This window comes from Fusarium poae, chromosome 1, assembly GCF_019609905.1.
Source record: "Fusarium poae strain DAOMC 252244 chromosome 1, whole genome shotgun sequence".
NCBI lineage: Eukaryota > Fungi > Ascomycota > Sordariomycetes > Hypocreales > Nectriaceae > Fusarium > Fusarium poae.
This window is the reverse complement of record NC_058399.1, coordinates 6,218,516-6,237,108: the sequence shown is the minus strand read 5'-3', so window position 1 is coordinate 6,237,108 and position 18,593 is coordinate 6,218,516. Positions and strand designations below refer to the sequence as shown.

Here is an 18,593-nt window from a genome sequence, read left to right as displayed (position 1 = left end):
TGAGACATTGGTTGTGGCACATGCTACTCCTTGGGGAACTATTCGCACTGTCTTATGCATTTTCCGTAATATGTATTCAAGTTGATGAATGACTACCTGCGTTCAATTTTCCTATATACATCTATGTACCTGATCGCGGTTTATCAAGCATCTGGGGACATTGTAATGTAAATATACTCTAGATGCCTTGGACGAGTGGTGTTGCGGACTTGCTAGTTGATCGAGGTTACCTAGAAGAGGAGCGAGTTACTGCTGTCCGTCGGTGTGAATCATCCGGTCATATAACCTTCAAACTCTGCTTCCTCTATGAGATTCCTCTAGTGTGTTATCAACTGGTTTATCAACTGAGTAGCTATGCATTATAGTTAGTATTAGAAAAAAATAGCCGTCAGACGCACAAGAGATGCAATCAACGTGAGATTATTCCACTTAAATTGTGCTCCTTGTGCTGTTTACTCGGAAGCTGAAAGGCTAACTTTTCTGTACCACTACCTGTCAGGGGCCACATGTCAGCTGCCTGGGTACCTGCAGCCGGCTTGCCTCCTAGGCCATGGGTCTGCAGTTAGCTAATTACCGGTTTAGGATCTTTCTAGTATGATTAACATAGGTAATAGGTTAGCTAGTGCTTCTAAGTCTTAGGTTACAAAATAAATAGTGTAAAAGCTATAGTCTAAGGAGCATGAAGTGTCCTCCTAATTTCGTCTCTTATGCTTCTAGTGGCCAATTTTTCATACCCTGAGGGTTAGATATACAGAACAAAGCAGTGGGCTGTTGAGTAGTGCTTTTGTATCGTGCGAGAATAAGGTTGCTCTATGAGCCCTATCTTCCGTGGCTGCATCCTTCGATCAAACTTCGAGGAACACCCACATCAATCCATCCATTGTTTCTTAAGCTTTGTTTTTGGTAACTCAAAGACAGAGGCGGGGCCCAAGAGGCAGCCCACTTTAGTCGCATCTACCTATAAAAGCAAGCACTGCGAGCTGCTTAGCAGGAAATCCACTTCTGCCTGCTCCAATCAACCCAGATCAATCAACAATGGATCTTGCGATTACACTGGTCAAGTCGGTCATGCGGGCCTTCTATCAAACCCGCGAAATACTCGTTATCGACGCACTCATTCTCCATGAAGCCCTTCGAGACGATGATTTGGCATACCTGATGTCTATCAACACAAAGGATCTTCACAAGATTTGCGGTAAACTTCGCGAAGATAGATTCCTAGTCGTACACACACGATCCGAATTGCGAGAAGGCAACCCTAGACCGAGCAATCGAACGTGGTACTATATCGATTACCGCAGTACAATCGACGCAATCAAATGGCGTGTCTACAATATCGACAAAGAAGTGCAGGGAACCACACAAGTGGCGAGTGAGAAGAAAGAATACTTTTGTTCCCATTGCAAAGCAGAGTGGACGGCCATGGAGGTTTTGGACAACGTCGGCCCACAGGGCTTCCTATGCCATCGCTGTTCTCATGTTCTCACCTTTGAAGCCGATCGAACATCCACTGGCCATGAGCAGTCTACACGACTCAACGACCAATTTAAATTTATAAGCGAACTTCTACCCAAAATCGACGCGGTACATATCAACGAGTGCGACTTCGATCGTGCGCTTGCAAAGGCTCGCCCAGTCAAGCGTGACGAAACACACCAACGAGCTCAAACAATTGCAGCAGACGCCGGCGCAAACCGACCCATGGCGGTTAAGGGCCTGACGAACACAGGGCCGCAATCCATCGCAGTCAACATCTCAACATCCGATGGCCTCACAGAAGCCGAGAAAGCAGCAGAGCAGGCGCGAAAAGAACAAATTGCAAAACAAAATGCACTGCCATCTTGGATGTCCAATAGCACAGTTACTGGCGAGTCTTTCTCAGCCACAGCAGATCGACCGGCCAAGCGAGTGAAGATGGAGGAAGAGGCTGGTAAAGATTCAGCACCAGCTGCACCGGCTGCGGCCAACGCCCAGATAGACGACATATTCGAAATGATCAAAGCGGAACAAGCTGCCAAACAAGCCAAGGAAGAGTCAGGGGAAGACGATGAAGAGGACAGCGAGGAAGAAATCGAGTTTGAAGACGTAGGGCTTTCCTAAATGTAACTAAAATACCTAATACCCAAAAGTCACTTTATGCTCTTTAGACCATGGCTAGGCTATTTGTTTTTATGTATACTCTAAGACTTAGGTATGCCTCACTGCCCTTGTATCGTGTAAGAATACATTTTGTACCTAGGTAGGTAGTCGGTAGTCATATGCCTGTATCCACCTGAACCTCATGGAATGTACCACTACGCATGAATCAGATCATCCAACTGTGCTGTGCTTATCCAGAAACACAATTCCGACCTCTTGCTTGTTTAAACTCAGCCAGTACATCTTGCTTCTGGTGGCCGCCACGGCAGACCAAGTCCTCCAAAAACCCTCCGTTCTGCTGTCTCCATATTGGGGGCCGGATCGTCAGCCGAGGTGCCTTCAAGGTCCACCCATCTGCCGTCAGCCCTACGTCGGACTCCACTACTGTCGAATTTGTATCCCTTGACATACTTGCAGTATTGTCGAAGATCCCTCTGGAATGTCGTGCCGCCGCTCCAGCCTAACACTGCGCAACCAACTGTTTTCCATGGACTGATGATGATGTCTACTCGCCGATGCGGTGCATCTTCTTGATTTGGGTCTTTCCAAACCACCAGTGCCTTATCGAGTGTGTCGAAACCCGAGCTGCTCGAGGTCTGTCCCTTCCATGATACAGGGCGCTGTCCTCGCTCGCTGTTGTGGGTCGACAGTACAAGTGTATGCGTAACCAGATGAGCCTCTTCAAGGATCACGACAATCTTTGATATTACGCGGAGTGTCTTGCTCTCGTCTCGGTGGCTCAAAACAACGTCAACATCGCCCGATTGCTGCTTTCCTCGTCTGTGACCTCCAGCAATAACCATTTCGAATCCTGGGTCAATCATACGCGCATGCTTCAGCACCGTAGCGCCGATAGAGACAACTTCGTCTTGAGGAATACCCAGCAGGAATTCATTGTAATATTTTACACCAATTTGCTGTGAGCGACTAAGGGTGTTCCATCCAAATTCGACCACATCATCCAGATCTCGCCATCCTGCAACACGTCAGTATATATAAAGATTTGTGAACATCTTGGGAGCCTCGCCTTTTTGGTAGAACTCGCGAGCAGTGGCCGCTCCCACTCCCCATATGCCGTAGAAGACCTTGAGCACGGAGATCTTGGGGTCTGCGTTGGCTTCGCGTACTTCTGTCGACTCTCCTGTCTCCTTCCAGTGATGCCAGAGTTCCGCAATTCTATTGCCGCATCCTTGCAGCCGCGCGACTTCTAGAAGAAATGTTCAGCTTCGTAATTTGAACAATGATGGACGTATCTACCTTGAGCGTTCTTTAGCAGGTATGGGTAGGATGCCACTGAAGCAATCGATGTAGAGTAAGCCCTCACGCCAACATCATCCTCTCGAAGCTGGCGAATCTTTCTTATTTCTGCCAGTAGCTGGACAAAGGCTTCATTTGGTGAGTTCTTGTATGTAGGCCGCTCGCAGGAATATATCGTTCTCAAAAATTCTGGCATCATAGGTAAGACAATATCATGTTCCGATGTTGTTTGGTGAAGCAAACTCGGCGCGTTTTGTGACAACGTTGTCGAGGCATCGTGGCGCCGTTTATGACGGTTTTGTGGTGAAGCCTTTGTAGGTTGAGCTTTCTGCTCAGCAAGAGCACGTTCTAGAATACCAGTTGCTGGAGAAGTAGAACCAGCTGACAATGTGTGTTCAGACTCAAATCCGAGTACAGGGACGGACGCAGGTGTTGCCTCGCGCGCTGATGCCCTACTGACCTGACAGACCAAGTACTGGTCTATAGGCAGTAGCTTCTTCCTTTCCCACGAGTCCATGAGCCACGTTAACTTGGCGACCTTGACTATGTCATGCCTTCCTGCAGCATTCACTGTCGCCCTTCTCCGCTTAGGATCAGGGCCATCATCGGGACCTTTCGTCACATCCATAGTTGAAGACTCATCTCTGCGACTCTGTGCTTGTCCTAAAGGTACAAAGCTGAGTTTTGCTCTTCTCAGCTCAAACTCAGCGCGACTTGGCTGCGAAATCTTCCCAATCACAATCTCAGCCTCATTGATGTCATACGTCAATGTCGGAATTCGTTCTTCAAGTTGGTGAAGTTCTTCCGGGTCTAGCTTGGTTGATAGCAAGAAGATTCGCGGCAGGTCGGTGAGACTCATCACATCGGCTCAGAAGTCAGTGAGTGATACACGGTGTAGCTGGGGTTCTTCCGACTATTCGTAGCAACAAGGAACTGTAGCAGTTGCCGCGGGTGACATAATTGCATGAGTCGCTGAATAATACAACGGATGAAGTGTGTCAGGGTACCTGTTTGTCGAAATAATCGAGTAGTTGTTTTCCTAGGACTCCTTGCAAAGCAGGGAATGACGTATAGATGCTCGAATTGTGAATGTATACCATCGCGGGTTGGGGGGGTTTTAAACAGGCCTAGGTGACAAAATTAGGCTGTCGACTCTATGTCAGCAGTACCTATATAGTACATTAAATTATAACACTATGTGCGTACCTCTGATAGCCAGTCAATAGCCTTAAATTGTCATCTGGGCATGTTCAAAAAAAACCTCTCTTCCCCTATGGTAGGTAGTGTAGAGTGGTTCTCTGTCAACCTGGAACATGTTTGTTATGGGAGCCTATCTATGGTAACTTTCTTTGTCCATAATGGACTGGAGCAACTCATGATTACGGATCTACTGGGAAGCAGAAAAGGTAGCTTTCTAAGTCTTGTGGCATAAAAACATAAAATCATAGTCTCAGGAGCACAGCACAGTCAGTTGGATGGAACATCTAGCATGATCTGATCCATACATGATAGTACATTCCATGAGGTTCAGGTGGATACACACATATGATTAGCTTGCGGAGTTGTGTTGTACCTGCATTGGACTGCGGAGTTTTGACTACTGTACAACGACCGACTTATTCAGCAAGCAGAAAGGATACAAAGCATTTGCGGATTTTGCTAAGTGATTCGGAGGCTAGTTGGATTATATCTCCCCGACGGGACTAGGTTATCGCTCCTGATCTTCAATCTATCCGTGGTCCGAAAACTCGTTCTCGGAAGGATCATGACAACTGTCGGCTCGTCGGGCGAAGAGATCAAGTTTGGATGATACACAGATATCACCAGGCAAGAACACTGATGAGTACCTACCTACCTACCTACTAATGCAAAATAGAATACCTAGCCTAACTACCTACCTACCTCCTACAGTCCTATCATTGATTACCAATTAAACCCTCCGCCTGTGCTTGGGCCACGCAAGAGAGCAACAGTAATAGTCGGACTGTCGGTGGATCGTTGGTCCATTGTGGAGTTAGCTCGTCGGGAATCCTTGGGCCCGCTCCGTCGTTTCAGTGCCATGGTTTTGCGTACGTAGTAGTAGTAGCAGACTAGACTAGGTACGAGGTAGACACATATGTAGGTAGTAGACTGTTCATTATTTAAGAGCCGGCTGGAGCCAACGATACTTTGAAACTATCACCATATCAATTGACCTCGCCTCATCTCTCCCAACCCAACCCAACCTAACCTAACTCAACTCACCGCCATCATGTCTCTCGTCCTTGAGCTCCCCGCCGAATACGGGTAAGGAATAAAGACTCATCAATGTCATCGATCAACTAACTCAACTGGCCTCTCAGCTACGTTCTTGTTGCCGCTACATCCACCTTCTTCATCAACACCCTCCACGTTGTCCTCACCAGCAAGGCCCGCAAGCGAAGTGGTCTCAAGTACCCTATCCCCTACGCCTCCAACGACCTCGCTGAGAAGGATGCCGAGGCCTACAAGTTCAACTGCGGTAAGTACCTACTCGTCGGTTCTGCCGCACCAGTTCCCTTGACTAACTTCCTGTACAGCCCAGCGTTCGCATGCCAACTTCACAGAGAACCAGATCTCCTTCCTGGGCGCTCTCCTGATCTCTGGTCTACGCTACCCTGTTGCCTCTGCTGTTCTCGGTGCTGGCTGGGCCGCTTCTCGTGTCTTCTACGCCATTGGTTATTCTGCTGGCGGTCCTCAGGGACGCATGGGGTAAGTGAAGACCCTCTCGACTAAACCAATATTTGTACTGACTTGATTGTAGTGGCTCCATTGGCTCTGCCCTTTGCGATGTGTCGCTGAAGTTCATGGCCGCCTACACCTCTATCATGTATGCTATGGGTAACTGAGTTGACGTAACACAATTGAATATAATATAATATTGGTTCCCACTTGTTTACAGTTAAAACCGTTCATGATTACTCTGTTGTGTCCATAACATGCTTTTGCTCATGACCATAACCTTCATACGCCCGCAGTCCAATCCTTCGCCAAGTCATTCTGCCCGACCTGTTCAAAGTTCATAATTCCAATCATTATTATCATGTACTGGTTGACTATCCAATGTACTTTGTGCATGTTCCCCTTCCCTTTATTTTCTCATTCTCCTCCTTCTGAGCTCTTGGCTCATTGCCGAGTCTTCCTCGGTGGTCGGAATAGGTTGCTGTTGATTTATCTTGAAATCGTCGTCCTTTTCAGCCTCGGGAAACCATTCAATTCCATTGTTGCCCAAGAGGTAGTCACCGTAATACTTCATCGCGTTGAAGATTTCTTCACCAGTTGGGACAATGTGCTCTTTGGGGAGCAAAAATCCGTAGCTGCCAGTATCTCGAAGCTTGATCTGGTAGCTGTAGTGAGCTCGCATCTCATGATAAAACCAGTCAACTGCTGATCCACCGCCAGATTCGATTCGAGACCAATACCGACCACCGCTGAATTCGCGTGCGGATACGGCACCCTCACATGCCGATGCTACCGTATAACTCTCTCCGTTTGATAGCCGTATCGATTTCGCAATACCTGCAGCGAGCTCTTCCAAGTTCTCCAAGTTGGGCGGATCCAAGGAGCAGGTAAAGGAATAAGGGTAGAGAATTTGTTGGGAGTATGAGTGAAGATCAACCAAACCAACAAATCGAACATTGTTGTTCCAGGTCTGATTACGCGCCCAATCGGATATCTGAACTGCCTCGACAGCCTGGAAAGGCTTCTCACCTCCGTAACTCTCAGAGCACGGATCTCGCTGAACCCGCGAGCCGTCCCATTCGTATCCGTAAGCACGGTCAAGATCCAGCCCCCGGCAGAATTGAAGATTGGTTTGTTGCCGAGTCTTGCGCCATAGTCGATCAACGTGCCAGGTGTATTCGAATCCATCGGGGTTGGCGACTGGGAGGAAGATTAGGTCGAAATCGTCCAGCAACTTTGTAATCATCCGTTCTTTGCCATAGCTGGTAATGAAAGACCATGCCAGATAGTTGACGGTGCTAGTAGATATCCACTCACGGGCGTGGGAGCCGCCCATGATCATAATAGTTTTTCGTCGAGGTGCATTTGGGACGGTATGAGAAATCCCCACACGCAAGGCAGGAATATCACGGCCTTCGTATGACTTTCCGACATTGATGTATTTGACATAGGAGGGAAACATGGCCTCGAGCAGTCGCATCCAGCGCATGATTACCGGTAGGGATTGGTAGTCCTGGAAAAAGAGGTTGTCTCCAGGCGAAGAAGCGATTTTGACCACCGGAGCAAGCGTTTTCGGATCTGTGTAAGCGGGATTTCCTCCGGTCGGCAGTGAGTTATAGACAGCCGTAGCCAAGTCCGGGATTAAAATCGAGTGCGATGTATGCAGCGTCTTGGGTAGTAGGCTGAGCAGAGGCCGGACCTCGTCAGCATGCAGTCGGATGTCTACGTAGTCATCGGTGAAAGCCCAAACATCGAGGAACAGACGTGCAGCGGCATCGGCGAGGGCGCCTTCCTCGTGAGAAGTGGTGACATTGAAACGAAGGACGAGCTGTTTAACGTATTGCGCGCGTAATTGATTGGGAACGGGTGGTGGGGCTGCGTCTTGATTTGGTTTGCGTCCAAATATGGATTCGATAGCTTTGTCACGGAGTTTAGTGAGATAGGGGAAGAGTCTCGTGTTAGTATTGTGTGAATCTGGGATGTCGCGCTGTTGATTGATGCCAACAGCGTTGGCGTTGACGTTGATATTAGAGTTGGAGGCCTGCAGCAGCAGCAGACTCGCCGTCAGCAATTGCAGCTTCATCGTGGAAACCAGCAACAAATACAAAGTTGAGGTGACCGATAAAAGCTGATTGACTGCAGCATGCGATGCGAAGTCTCGCCTTAATGATGCGGTTTACGGGCAAGTAGTTTGCAAGATAGTAGTATGATGTAGTGTGAATATTACCTAGAGATAAAGAAAGTGACAAATGAGGGATGGCAAGTCTAATAAACTGGGGACCAACTGTACGAAACGCCTCCAGTTGGGGCTGATGTGGGTCACGATTTTCCTCTTACGGATGGCATGGATGCAGAGCTGTATCGTATCTGGGCAAGTAGTTTTAACTGTTGTTCAATCCAATATGTAGATGCAAAGGAATGGGCCTCGAGGTGAAAATGTTATAGAGTGTATTATGTGAGCTTGAGTTTTCCAGATTCAAGACATAAGCATGTGCAACGCACATCAGGATTCTACTCTGGCTTACACGAATCTCGGCAAACAGTAAAGCATACCCGCCTAGGACATGAGCTGTTCACTATTAGAGCCTTGATATTCACGAGGGTAATAGTTGATACAGATACTCGAGGGATGTGTATTGTACTTTAAACTAGGTAATGACAAACAAGGCGGGCAATTCAGCGTATTATTGATAGAACCCCCCCCTTTTTTTTCTCGCTAACATTGAAACGAAACGAAGATCCTAGTACAAGATTAGACAGAGCCCATGATGACAGGAAGCTTAGCCATCACCCATGAGGCGGATACCTACCTCTCAGTTACCTCTACGAGGCAGTTACTTATTGGGCACCGTAATAGTATCTACCTCCCAGGAGGTACCTATTAAAGTAGGTAATTTACATGAATGCGAGGCGTGACTTTTCCTCCAATAGACCTCCACCGTAAAGCGACGAAAGGCGTTTCTTTTTATCACTGTTCTTTTTCTGTCGCAACACCCACCACACGAGAGCCCAATCTTTTACGGATACGCAGTATCTCGTACTTTTGCACCGCATCCTTGATGCCTAACCTGTAATTTCGGTTCTGTTGCAGTCAATAACCTCGAGCAACTCGACCCTTTCCGCCTCTTACACCAGCCACATACATGGACGCCAGGTAACAAGGTAGAGAGGTAATAGGTAGTTAGTGCATGAAAGCTCTCCTCTTCCAGTAGCCCGCAGAGCTTCTAGGTCGCTCGCCCCTGATCCTAGCCACGCGCCTAGGTACCTTAGTAGTGGAACCCCCCCTACACTGTCGGGTCGACTGTGCATTCGTAGTCTGACGGCCCTGGTCCAGTCCAGCCCAGCCTAGCCTAGAGCCTAGACGCTGCGCTGCGCTCTGCTCTGCTGTGCTGGTCCAATTGAGGCTGCAACGCCAGCCCCTGGCCTTGTGGAAGCTCGGAAAGTGACTACTCCTACTCCATCAGCACCAAACTTGACAAAAACGTATATCGACCCTACCTACATACATCACTCAAGCCTTGCGATCCAACTTTCGCGCGACCTTCGTCCTCGTCTTACTCTCAATATCGAAATCGACGCCTGCAGTTGTCTCAATGAACATCACAGCACCTGTGTACCAGTCTTCTGCTTGGTAGGCCTTTAGATGCCTGCCGCCTTCTGCTTCTACACCTTCTCATCGACATCCCCTGGCCTCCTCAACAACGCCTAAGCTGGCCGCGTATCATGATCAGTCGCTGCCATGGCTTTCCTTCGCCGCCGAGGCAACAACAATATGTCTAGTGAGACTGATGTGCGCCGACACACATTCTTTGAATCCAGCGCATCCGGCGACATTGCTCCTGCGCTTTCCTCTCAACCCTTTCAGAACAACCACGAAGGCGCTGGCGAGTTTTTCCACCCCCCGTCATGCCACGACCTACCTCGCGACTCCACCGCTAGCCGTCTTGAAGATCCTCGCGAAAGTCATACTGAAAGTCGCCCTGATATTGAAGGACAAGGCGAGAACCGTCCGGATACCCCTCCCATACAAGATGAAAACAGCAAGCATCATCGCTTTTCCGTCTTACGCTTTCGAAACGCGAGTGATTCTCAACTATCCCTTCGAGCCAAACAGCAGTCTGAACAAACACCTCCTGTGCCCCGACGTAAATTATCCTACATGCTCTCCGTAGCAAGAACATAGCCCGCTAACCAGTACCAATCCAGCTCCCGAAATTATCACAACCGCCCCTACGAATGAATTCGCCGGACCAAAGAAAAAGTCATCCAGGATAAGCCTGGCCGCCAGGTTTCGCCGCTCAACAGATATACCTCGCGATGACAATCATTCCAATAATAACTTCGAGCGTCAAAAAACCCTTCGGAAATCCTTTACTGACGACAGGCGACGGCCTGCGCTTGAGACCTTGGACGAGCCCGAGTCTCCACGGCCATCTACAACGGCCACAACAAGTAGTCCTAACGGAACTATTTTGACGCCCCCAAATCGACCGTCCGAGTCATCAAGATCCGATGCCAGCTCCAATGATCGCATATCTCACCAGAGTTCGTCTTTCCAAAGCCCGGAAACAACGCCCAAGAAATCTGGACCATTTTTTAGATTACGTAGACACAAGAAAGCCCCGGAACCCTTGTTCCCGTTTGCGCATCTTCAACAGCAAGGAAAGACACAGCCTGGTATATCGTCTACTTCGTCTCTTGGTATCTCGACAACTCCGCGCCCAGCATCAGCCCAAAGTAGTAGAACGGCTAGTGGGAAGACTCCAAAAGGCACACCGGACTTGCAAACAGCTCAATCGCCTGCCACAGCGTTGATCGCACCCGGCGGTACCCAATCGGGCCATTCCTCACCAACAAGAGGTAACTTATTGCGAGGGAGGTCCTCTACTATGAGTTCGATAGGACGAGACTCCAACGATGATCACCTCTTACCACCGACGACTCGTACGTCGTCTTCGACTGGCCGTAAAAGTTTTGGTGATTTGTTCGGACTGAGCCGTCTACGGCAGAATTCCGAGCTCAGCCGCCAGGGCACGTTGACCCCTACCACGCCTGCCTCTATCGGATCCAAAAACAACTCGCTTCAGCTTGCTAGGGATTCATTTGTTCTCCCAGAACGTTATGAAGACGAGTCACCCAACAAGTACCTTGGCCGCGTCGAAGAAGTTGCAAGTCGGGGTATCATTGCTGCTACTCTGTCAAAGAGTGCTGACCCATTCATGATATCTGTCCTTCGGAGCTACATGCGTACCTTTGGCTTCTTTGGTGACCCCATGGATATGGCGATCCGCAAGCTTCTTATGGAAGCTGAGCTACCGAAGGAAACCCAGCAGATCGACCGCTGTCTACAGGCTTTTGCAAACCGCTACCACGAGTGCAATCCGGGCATTTATTCGTCGCCTGACCAAGCATATTTTATCGCATTTTCCTTACTCATTCTACACACTGATGTCTTCAACAAGAACAATAAGCACAAGATGCAAAAATCTGATTACTTGAAAAACACGAACGGAGAGGGCATTTTTGACGACATTCTGGAATGTTTTTATGACAACATTACTTATACCCCTTTTATTCACGTTGAGGATGATTTAGACCCGACCAGTGATCGCTTTGCTTCACACAAGTCACGACGAAAACCTTTACTGCCCTCCACAGTTAATGACCCTGCAAAACGGGCTACTAAGGAGCCCATTGATCCATATACCCTGATCCTCGATGGAAGCTTGGATGCCCTGCGGCCTAACCTGAAAGACGCAATGGAGTTAGATGACCACTACAACTACTTAGGCTCTGCGCCCAGCCTGAACCTGAAGGATTTGCAAAAAACCTTTTTCAAGACGGGTGTTCTACAGATCGTGTCAGCTCGATCTCGGCCAGATGCTTTCATGACAGAACAAACAGCAAGCAATCCTGCTGAAGCACACCCCGGAATTGTCGACATAAAGGTCACAAAGGTGGGATTACTCTGGCGAAAGGATGCAAAGAAACGCAAGGCACGGTCTCCTTGGCAGGAATGGGGAGCAATTCTCACAGGGGCACAGCTTTATTTCTTCCGAAACACAGGTTGGGTTAAGTCACTCATGCACCAGTACGATAACCATATCAAAGCAGGGCATGATGGCATACCGTTGATCTTCAACCCACCACTTCAAGAGTTTAAGCCAGATGGCCTTATGTCTACTTACGCTGCAGTTGCTCTTCATGATGCGGCTTATAAGAAGCATAAGAATGCCTTCGTATACGTACGACAGGGTGGCCTGGAAGAAGTGCTCTTGGCAGACAATGAGGAGGAGATGAATGATTGGCTTGCTAAGCTTAATTATGCAGCCGCCTTCCGAACCACAGGTGTTAAGATGCGCGGTGTCGTGGGCGGCAATTACGATGGCCAAAGCCGTCGTGGTCTTCGGAGGCTTGACAGTGCCGATGCCGCCACGCTCATCCAGACACCCACGGGCCCTGTATCGATTGCGCGAAGTCGTATAGACCATAAGATGGCCGAAGACATCTCGGCTGCTCGGCGAGACGTTATGAAGCAGAAAATTGCAGAGGCCGAAGACAACGTTCAGGAGATACAGCAGCAGCTCGAGGACCAGCTCAGAAACGCGCGTCATCTCCAAATTCTTGCGCCAATTCAACCTAGAACAAGAGAACAGCTCCTGTCTGCCGCTGCACGGATATCAGCACAGCTCAAGTGGACCCGTCAAGAGATGTGGAAATCAAAGTGTCATCGCGACATATTGATACTCGATCTCGAGGAAGAATTTCCATCTACGAGTGTCACCCCTACAAAGCAGCAGTCGAATCGACTTTCGCAGAGGACCGGGTCGCCAACTCCACGAGCTAACTTAGGACGCAGAGGGTCAAGGTCGACTCATCACTCTGGAACCGAAGGTGATCCAAGAACACCTACGGAGCCTCAAGTCATCCACCTACCAAACTCCTCTGAAACTACCGAGGATGTAGATTCACCCTTGGACCAGGTTTTCACCACACCTCCCCAAAGCGCAACAAAACGCCGACACAGTTCACGCGACCTTTCTTTTGCTAGACCGGATGCTGCTAGTACAAGACATGGTTCCATATCAAGCATAGCTCAGTCTCCTATTTCATCACTGCCTCCGACCCCGTTGACCAAGCCTCTTTCCCAAGACGAAACCCACAAGTCGCCGCAACGCCCCGAGGAAGACAGTCGTCAAGACCCTGATGCTGATGAGCAAGATTTCTTGGAGCAAGCCGGTCTGCTTGAACAACGACCCAGCCGTGATCCCACAGATAAAGCAACTGTCTCGACCGGTGCCGATGTTACTTCTGAGTCTGGCACATCTACGGACAAACTCGATAGAAGTAAGATCCGTCGTAGTCTCCAGCGAACTTTCAGAGAGGGCGCCGGACACCTGTCACATCACCGTGGTAGCCGCAAAGGTAAGGAAGTAGCTGGATCAGCAGAGGAATCGGGGCAGGATCATCAGCTCGCGAGAGGCACAGGCAGTTTTGTTGTTCATGGGAAAAAGGCATCGGTCATCAACTTTGGTGATGGGTTGCAGAACATGAGCCATGACGAAAAGATCCGTGCTCGAAAGTCGTCACAGCAACACGATTTCCCGCTATCTCCTATGCCAAGCGGTCCCGAGGATGACGATTTCTATTCTGCTGTTGGTGTCCCCGTTGAAACGAGTGAGCGCCGAGAGTCTATCGCCAGCGCAAGCACTGCAACCGCCCGAAGCTTTCGTGAGCTACATAGAAAATACTCGACTGCGCAGGCGACTAGAAGCACGTCCGCTGGTGGCAGGTTAGCGATACCTTCGGATACGGAGAGTGAGGTTGCAGTTAGTTTCTCAGATGGTCGCCGAAGCCCCTTGCCTCCTATGGAAACAGAGACGGACGAGGAAATTGACGACGCCGGTGTTAAGAGAGGTCGAAGCAACAAGAAAGAAGAGTTTGAGAGTCGAGACTCGGATGCCGAGTCACTCCAGGATGTTGAGCAGCTTCCGAGCCGCACTATGCAGCCTGTCAACGCCTGATCCTAACAAGAGACGGAAGGCCGCTGAGTATTGTGTTCTCTGTATATAGGTTTTTTTTTCCCACTTGGTGAATGAGCTTTGTTGGGATGGGCATATTTCATGTGTTCGTTCGAGCAACGCAGGAATGGGAGATTGGTGTTGATGGCTCATATGATGTGCTGACCACAAGGGCATATGTATTTAGATATCCTCATATTGGCCCTGAGCTTTTGTTCATTTGTGTTTTTTTTCTGTTTCGAGCTTGGCAGGGCACTAAAAAGTAAGCGTTAGAATTCTATATTAGTGGTACACGGTATCTGTCACATACAACTATGAACCTTGCACTGTATTTGATCACAATTCGAAGCACATAGAGATATTGAGAAACGGGAAGCGGCTTGATCTGAATATATATGCGGTACGTTGTCGCACTAGAGTATCTATTTCTTGCCCTTCTTCTTCTTCTTAGATGGTGGAGGTGCCTTCTCTACCTTGACACCTCCTCCACCTACAAGCTCCAAAGTCTCCTCCTCCTTCACCATACCACCTTGTGTAGACTCTCCAGCCTTCTTCTTTCCCTTCTTTCCCTTGGGACGGTACGAGCTTCGGTCGCGCAATGGCAACCAGCGCTCGGGGTCAGGTTTGCTGCCCTCGACGTAGTTCTTGGGCAGGCGAATCTTTCTGCGCCGCTTTTGTGTCTTTCCTTCATTTCCTGAAGGCGCTGCTCGCTTGAGAGTTGAGGATCCGGTCTTGCCGGTTGGAGCCGCCACGCCCGCGCTCAGGAGTGATGCAACATCGATACCTTCGATGAGCGAATCGACGGGAGGGAGGCTCTGAAGGTGTTTCTCGACGCGAGAAGGTTCTGAAGTGGCCAAAGCTGCAACGAGACCAGCTGTGGCAATATCCGAGCCCTTCTGCTCGTCGATTAGCTTCTGGAATGAAATGCCGGCTAGTTGCAAATCCTTGTCGTTAGATGACTTCATTAGCTCAATACCAGCCTCCTCTAGAAGAGAGCTGGCTGGGCTCGCCTGTCGGAACTGCCAATGTGTCGCAGCCTTGACGAGTTCGGCCTTTGCTGATGACTCTCGACCCTGTACCCGCAGAAGAGTCACAGTCAGAGCAACTAGGCCTGGGCTAAACCGGGCGTTTAGTGCTTCTACATTTTCGGCCTTTTCGAGTCGTTGAAGGAAAGACTCGAGAATTGATAATGCTGAACCGATGTGGCCGTCATTAAGCTGTATTTGTATGATAGTCAGGGCAAGACCAATGTCGTGTGGTCTCTTCTGAGCCAGACCCTGAAGGTTCTTCAGGAGTTGCTTCCCTGTGGTTCCTTGCGAGCTCGCGGCAGCGTTAAGAACAGACAGAATGCTGAGATTGGCGGAGGTTGTGGGGTGCTGTGCTTCAGCAAGAAGTGCATCTGTACGTCGCTTGACTCCATCGCGTTTCAGAACTTGCAGGTCGACAGCCAACCTGTTTCGTTGCAGGATTTCAGACTGATGTTGAAAGAGCTTTGCATGAGTTTTCCTAGCGGTCAGAGTAGAAAACCTTCGCTCAACAAGATAGGGGTTCTCAGACTTGGGTTCCAGAGCCACCAGGTTGTTGCCAAGTATGATTGCCAGGTCAGGATCTTCCTCCCTATTACACGATTGTTAGCTTCGCGCGCACGATACGCAGTTGCAGAACATACTTGGTGTTGGATAATGAGTTGTAGAGGTCGAGGGCCTCCTTCAGTTTGCCCAGTTTGGCAAAGACATATGCTTGTTGTGCGAGGATGGGTCGCATCTCGGCTTGCTTGTCCTCTTCCGTAAGATCGTCAGAAGCATCACACAGTCTACTGGCCCGCTGCAACAGATCGGCAGCAGTTTCGAGAGACCCATTGGCAATGTGAGCGCAGGCAGCGTTGTAGCACAATTCGAACCCATCAGAGTCTTGAACCGCAACCTTTTCAGTGACAGAGTACCCAAGCCAACTAGACTGGGCAAGCGCAGCTCGTAGATTAATGCTGATGTCGTTCTCCTCGTCGGCAGGGTCGGTATCAAGGAGGCGACTGTAGATGTTGCATGCCTCGTCAAATCGCTCAGCACGGTACGCAACTTGGGCAGCGACGTGCTGTAAACTTCTTTTCTTCTCTAGGCCTGCAGATTGGAGGACTGAGGTGGCCTCATCAAGCTTTCCTGTCTTGTAGAGCGCATATGCATGTTCGAGACTAATTCGCGAGTGAAGAGTAGGGGTACCGTCTGCAATGGCGCGCAGAGCATCTTCAAAGCGATCAAGCTTCAAAAGGGCGACAATTCGGGTATGTTGGCTGTCTGTATCGTTCTTGTTTGCCTTGAGTGCAGCGTTGGCGGCCTTGAGGACTTCGTCGTGGTCGTTGATGGAGGACTGGCGCAACAAGGCGCTGAGAGCGGCGGCAGGATCCTGAGGCATGGTGGCGATATTATGTTATGAGAGCAAATGCATATCCGATCGAAGCGGATCTGGGACGGGGTAGGGACAAGCCCAGAGAATTGATGCTGATGTTTGTTGCCGTCGAGGGTTGAGCGATGTGATGACCTGTCGTGTGTTCGGTCGTGGTGATGCTGGCGGGGCATTTTTGGGCAGCGGGGCACAGTAATTCATCCAATTCGAAGCTGTTCTGTGGCTCGAGACGTGACCCACTTCAAGAAGGAGTTGGGGAAGTAAACTAGCAGAATACCTAGGTACCTACCTACCTAGGTAGGTATGTATAGTACTATATCGTGCACTCGTATATATCTCATCAACGACTGAGTGCATAGCTAAACCAAGGTGGCAATTACTTTGGAATTAATGTTGTTAACTGGCTATCCTACAATAACTTATCTGTCCATATACGAATGGAAAGCGCAAAAACTACATGTCAGCATTCGTCGACCGTGAACGCCTGAAAGGATTCCACCACTTTTTCCGAGCCTTGACAACTTGGTTATGATACGAGTACAACGGATATGCAGCCATATTTTCGTAGCCCTCAACTGGCCTTTGCTTTGAGATACGTCGCCTGATCTCTCCCAATTTTGTAGAATCCGATGACATGGTTAATATTGAGACTCGGTTATGAGGAGTTGGCTTGTCTGATGAGCGCCGACCTTTGGAGCTTCCATGTCGATGTCGATGTCGATGTCGACTGACGGATGATTGTTGTTGGTGACCTGAATGCCTCTTGCGGTCCTTGGTGTCTGGTAGTTTCTGTGATTTATTCCTGGCTTTATGGTCGTGCCGATGAGATCTTTGTCGTCCCCTACTCACAACGCTACTTTGAGAAATGGTGCTTCTTGATCCTACCCTGCTCGACAAGTCATTCATGGTGCGAACTGCTTCTATACTGGATCCATTTGAAAGGGCTAATAGAGACTCATATCTGACCGGCTGTCGCTTTCCATCATGTGAGACGATGCTGGTAAGCGTGGTGGTGAGTTTCTTGACAATTCGTCTTAAAGCCGATCGAGCAGGGGCTAATAGAGCATGGTTAAGGTTCAGGACCAATATAATTTTACATTTGAAGACTCACCATCGCCTCTTTCAAACTGAGAGCCATCTTTGGAAAGCCGCGAAGCATATACTCGACGGACTCGTGCTCGGTCAGATCGAAGTGAAGCGCTCAATGTTGAGTGAGTATCACTCGAGGCCCCATCATCGTGGTTGCGAGTACCCTTTAAGAGGGACAAACACTTTGTGTAAGTATCCAGAAGCGAAGTGACTGCAGTTCCGAAATTGCCCATGTTGCTGTGCTGTTCACTATCAAGGTGCAATGGAAAGTGCAGCTCTAGCGGGACTAAAACTACCTACCTACTGCTGTCTGTCAGATTGTAATACAGCACCTGCCCGAAAACAACAGCACGTGGGCGTAGAATTTGTCCGTATATTATCCATCCACCTTGATTCTGCGAAGCCAAGCAAGCATCAAGGTAATGGCTGCATCTCATGTCAACTAATTAATTAGATTGCCACCGGCATCTAATCCATTCTTTCTTAACAGAATCGAATTCAAATACCAAGATTGCGCAATAAAGGCTATATGCAGAGAAGAGAACCACTTATCAGTCACAACGTATCAACGGGCAACTTACTCGCATTGCATGTATTCACCATCGATGCCGATAAGGCGTATTCTACATGCATATGTGTTTGGACCAACAGCAGAGGCGATCTTGAGTCAACCGTCCACTTGGGGTCCAGGTCTGTCTAATAGGTGCGATACCCTCAAGAATGGTCTCTGACAGGTGATAGTGACGGGATTGCCCTCAGGTCCCGCGACGCTACGGAACAGGGGCCCGCCAGACCGTCAGCGTCCGTACATCAACGGGTGCGGGAGGAGCCATAAAAGTTTGATTTTTTGTCAATCAAATCTTGTGGCAGGCTTGGCGTCCCCCCGAAGGATGTGGGGGTGGACCATCCAGAGACCGTCTGCTAATCAGTTCAAGGACCGGCTATTGTCTTGTCCCTTGCTCCTTCAGTCAATCATGAATGCCATTC

The 18,593-nt window shown here is 49.2% G+C and overlaps 7 protein-coding genes across 7 annotated transcripts; 3 read left to right on the top strand and 4 right to left on the bottom strand.

Annotated features, from left to right (window-relative positions):
* Nucleotides 1–1,035: 1,035 nt before the first annotated feature.
* Nucleotides 1,036–2,100, top strand: FPOAC1_002012 (uncharacterized protein; the record flags this gene model as incomplete). The annotated part of the gene is made up of 1 exon (XM_044846599.1): nt 1,036–2,100. The coding sequence occupies one exon, from the start codon at nt 1,036–1,038 to the stop codon at nt 2,098–2,100; it is 1,065 nt and encodes a 354-aa protein (XP_044712515.1).
* Nucleotides 2,101–2,369: 269 nt separating this feature from the next.
* FPOAC1_002011 (uncharacterized protein) lies at nt 2,370–4,255 on the bottom strand (the record flags this gene model as incomplete). The annotated part of the gene is made up of 3 exons (XM_044846598.1): nt 2,370–3,066; nt 3,151–3,346; nt 3,397–4,255. 3 exons carry the CDS (start codon nt 4,253–4,255, stop codon nt 2,370–2,372), a joined length of 1,752 nt encoding a protein of 583 aa, XP_044712514.1.
* Nucleotides 4,256–5,647: 1,392 nt separating this feature from the next.
* On the top strand, nt 5,648–6,263 carry FPOAC1_002010 (uncharacterized protein; the record flags this gene model as incomplete). Its single annotated transcript, XM_044846597.1, has 4 exons — nt 5,648–5,682; nt 5,739–5,896; nt 5,955–6,126; nt 6,179–6,263. 4 exons carry the CDS (start codon nt 5,648–5,650, stop codon nt 6,261–6,263), a joined length of 450 nt encoding a protein of 149 aa, XP_044712513.1.
* Nucleotides 6,264–6,505: 242 nt separating this feature from the next.
* On the bottom strand, nt 6,506–8,179 carry FPOAC1_002009 (uncharacterized protein; the record flags this gene model as incomplete). Its single annotated transcript, XM_044846596.1, has 1 exon — nt 6,506–8,179. The coding sequence occupies one exon, from the start codon at nt 8,177–8,179 to the stop codon at nt 6,506–6,508; it is 1,674 nt and encodes a 557-aa protein (XP_044712512.1).
* Nucleotides 8,180–9,835: 1,656 nt separating this feature from the next.
* Nucleotides 9,836–14,120, top strand: FPOAC1_002008 (uncharacterized protein; the record flags this gene model as incomplete). The annotated part of the gene is made up of 2 exons (XM_044846595.1): nt 9,836–10,241; nt 10,303–14,120. The coding sequence occupies 2 exons, from the start codon at nt 9,836–9,838 to the stop codon at nt 14,118–14,120; spliced, it is 4,224 nt and encodes a 1,407-aa protein (XP_044712511.1).
* Nucleotides 14,121–14,539: 419 nt separating this feature from the next.
* On the bottom strand, nt 14,540–16,526 carry FPOAC1_002007 (uncharacterized protein; the record flags this gene model as incomplete). Its single annotated transcript, XM_044846594.1, has 2 exons — nt 14,540–15,734; nt 15,787–16,526. 2 exons carry the CDS (start codon nt 16,524–16,526, stop codon nt 14,540–14,542), a joined length of 1,935 nt encoding a protein of 644 aa, XP_044712510.1.
* A 629-nt stretch (nt 16,527–17,155) lies between these two features.
* Nucleotides 17,156–17,839, bottom strand: FPOAC1_002006 (uncharacterized protein; the record flags this gene model as incomplete). The annotated part of the gene is made up of 3 exons (XM_044846593.1): nt 17,156–17,296; nt 17,367–17,572; nt 17,629–17,839. 3 exons carry the CDS (start codon nt 17,837–17,839, stop codon nt 17,156–17,158), a joined length of 558 nt encoding a protein of 185 aa, XP_044712509.1.
* Between the last annotated feature and the right edge of the window lie 754 nt (nt 17,840–18,593).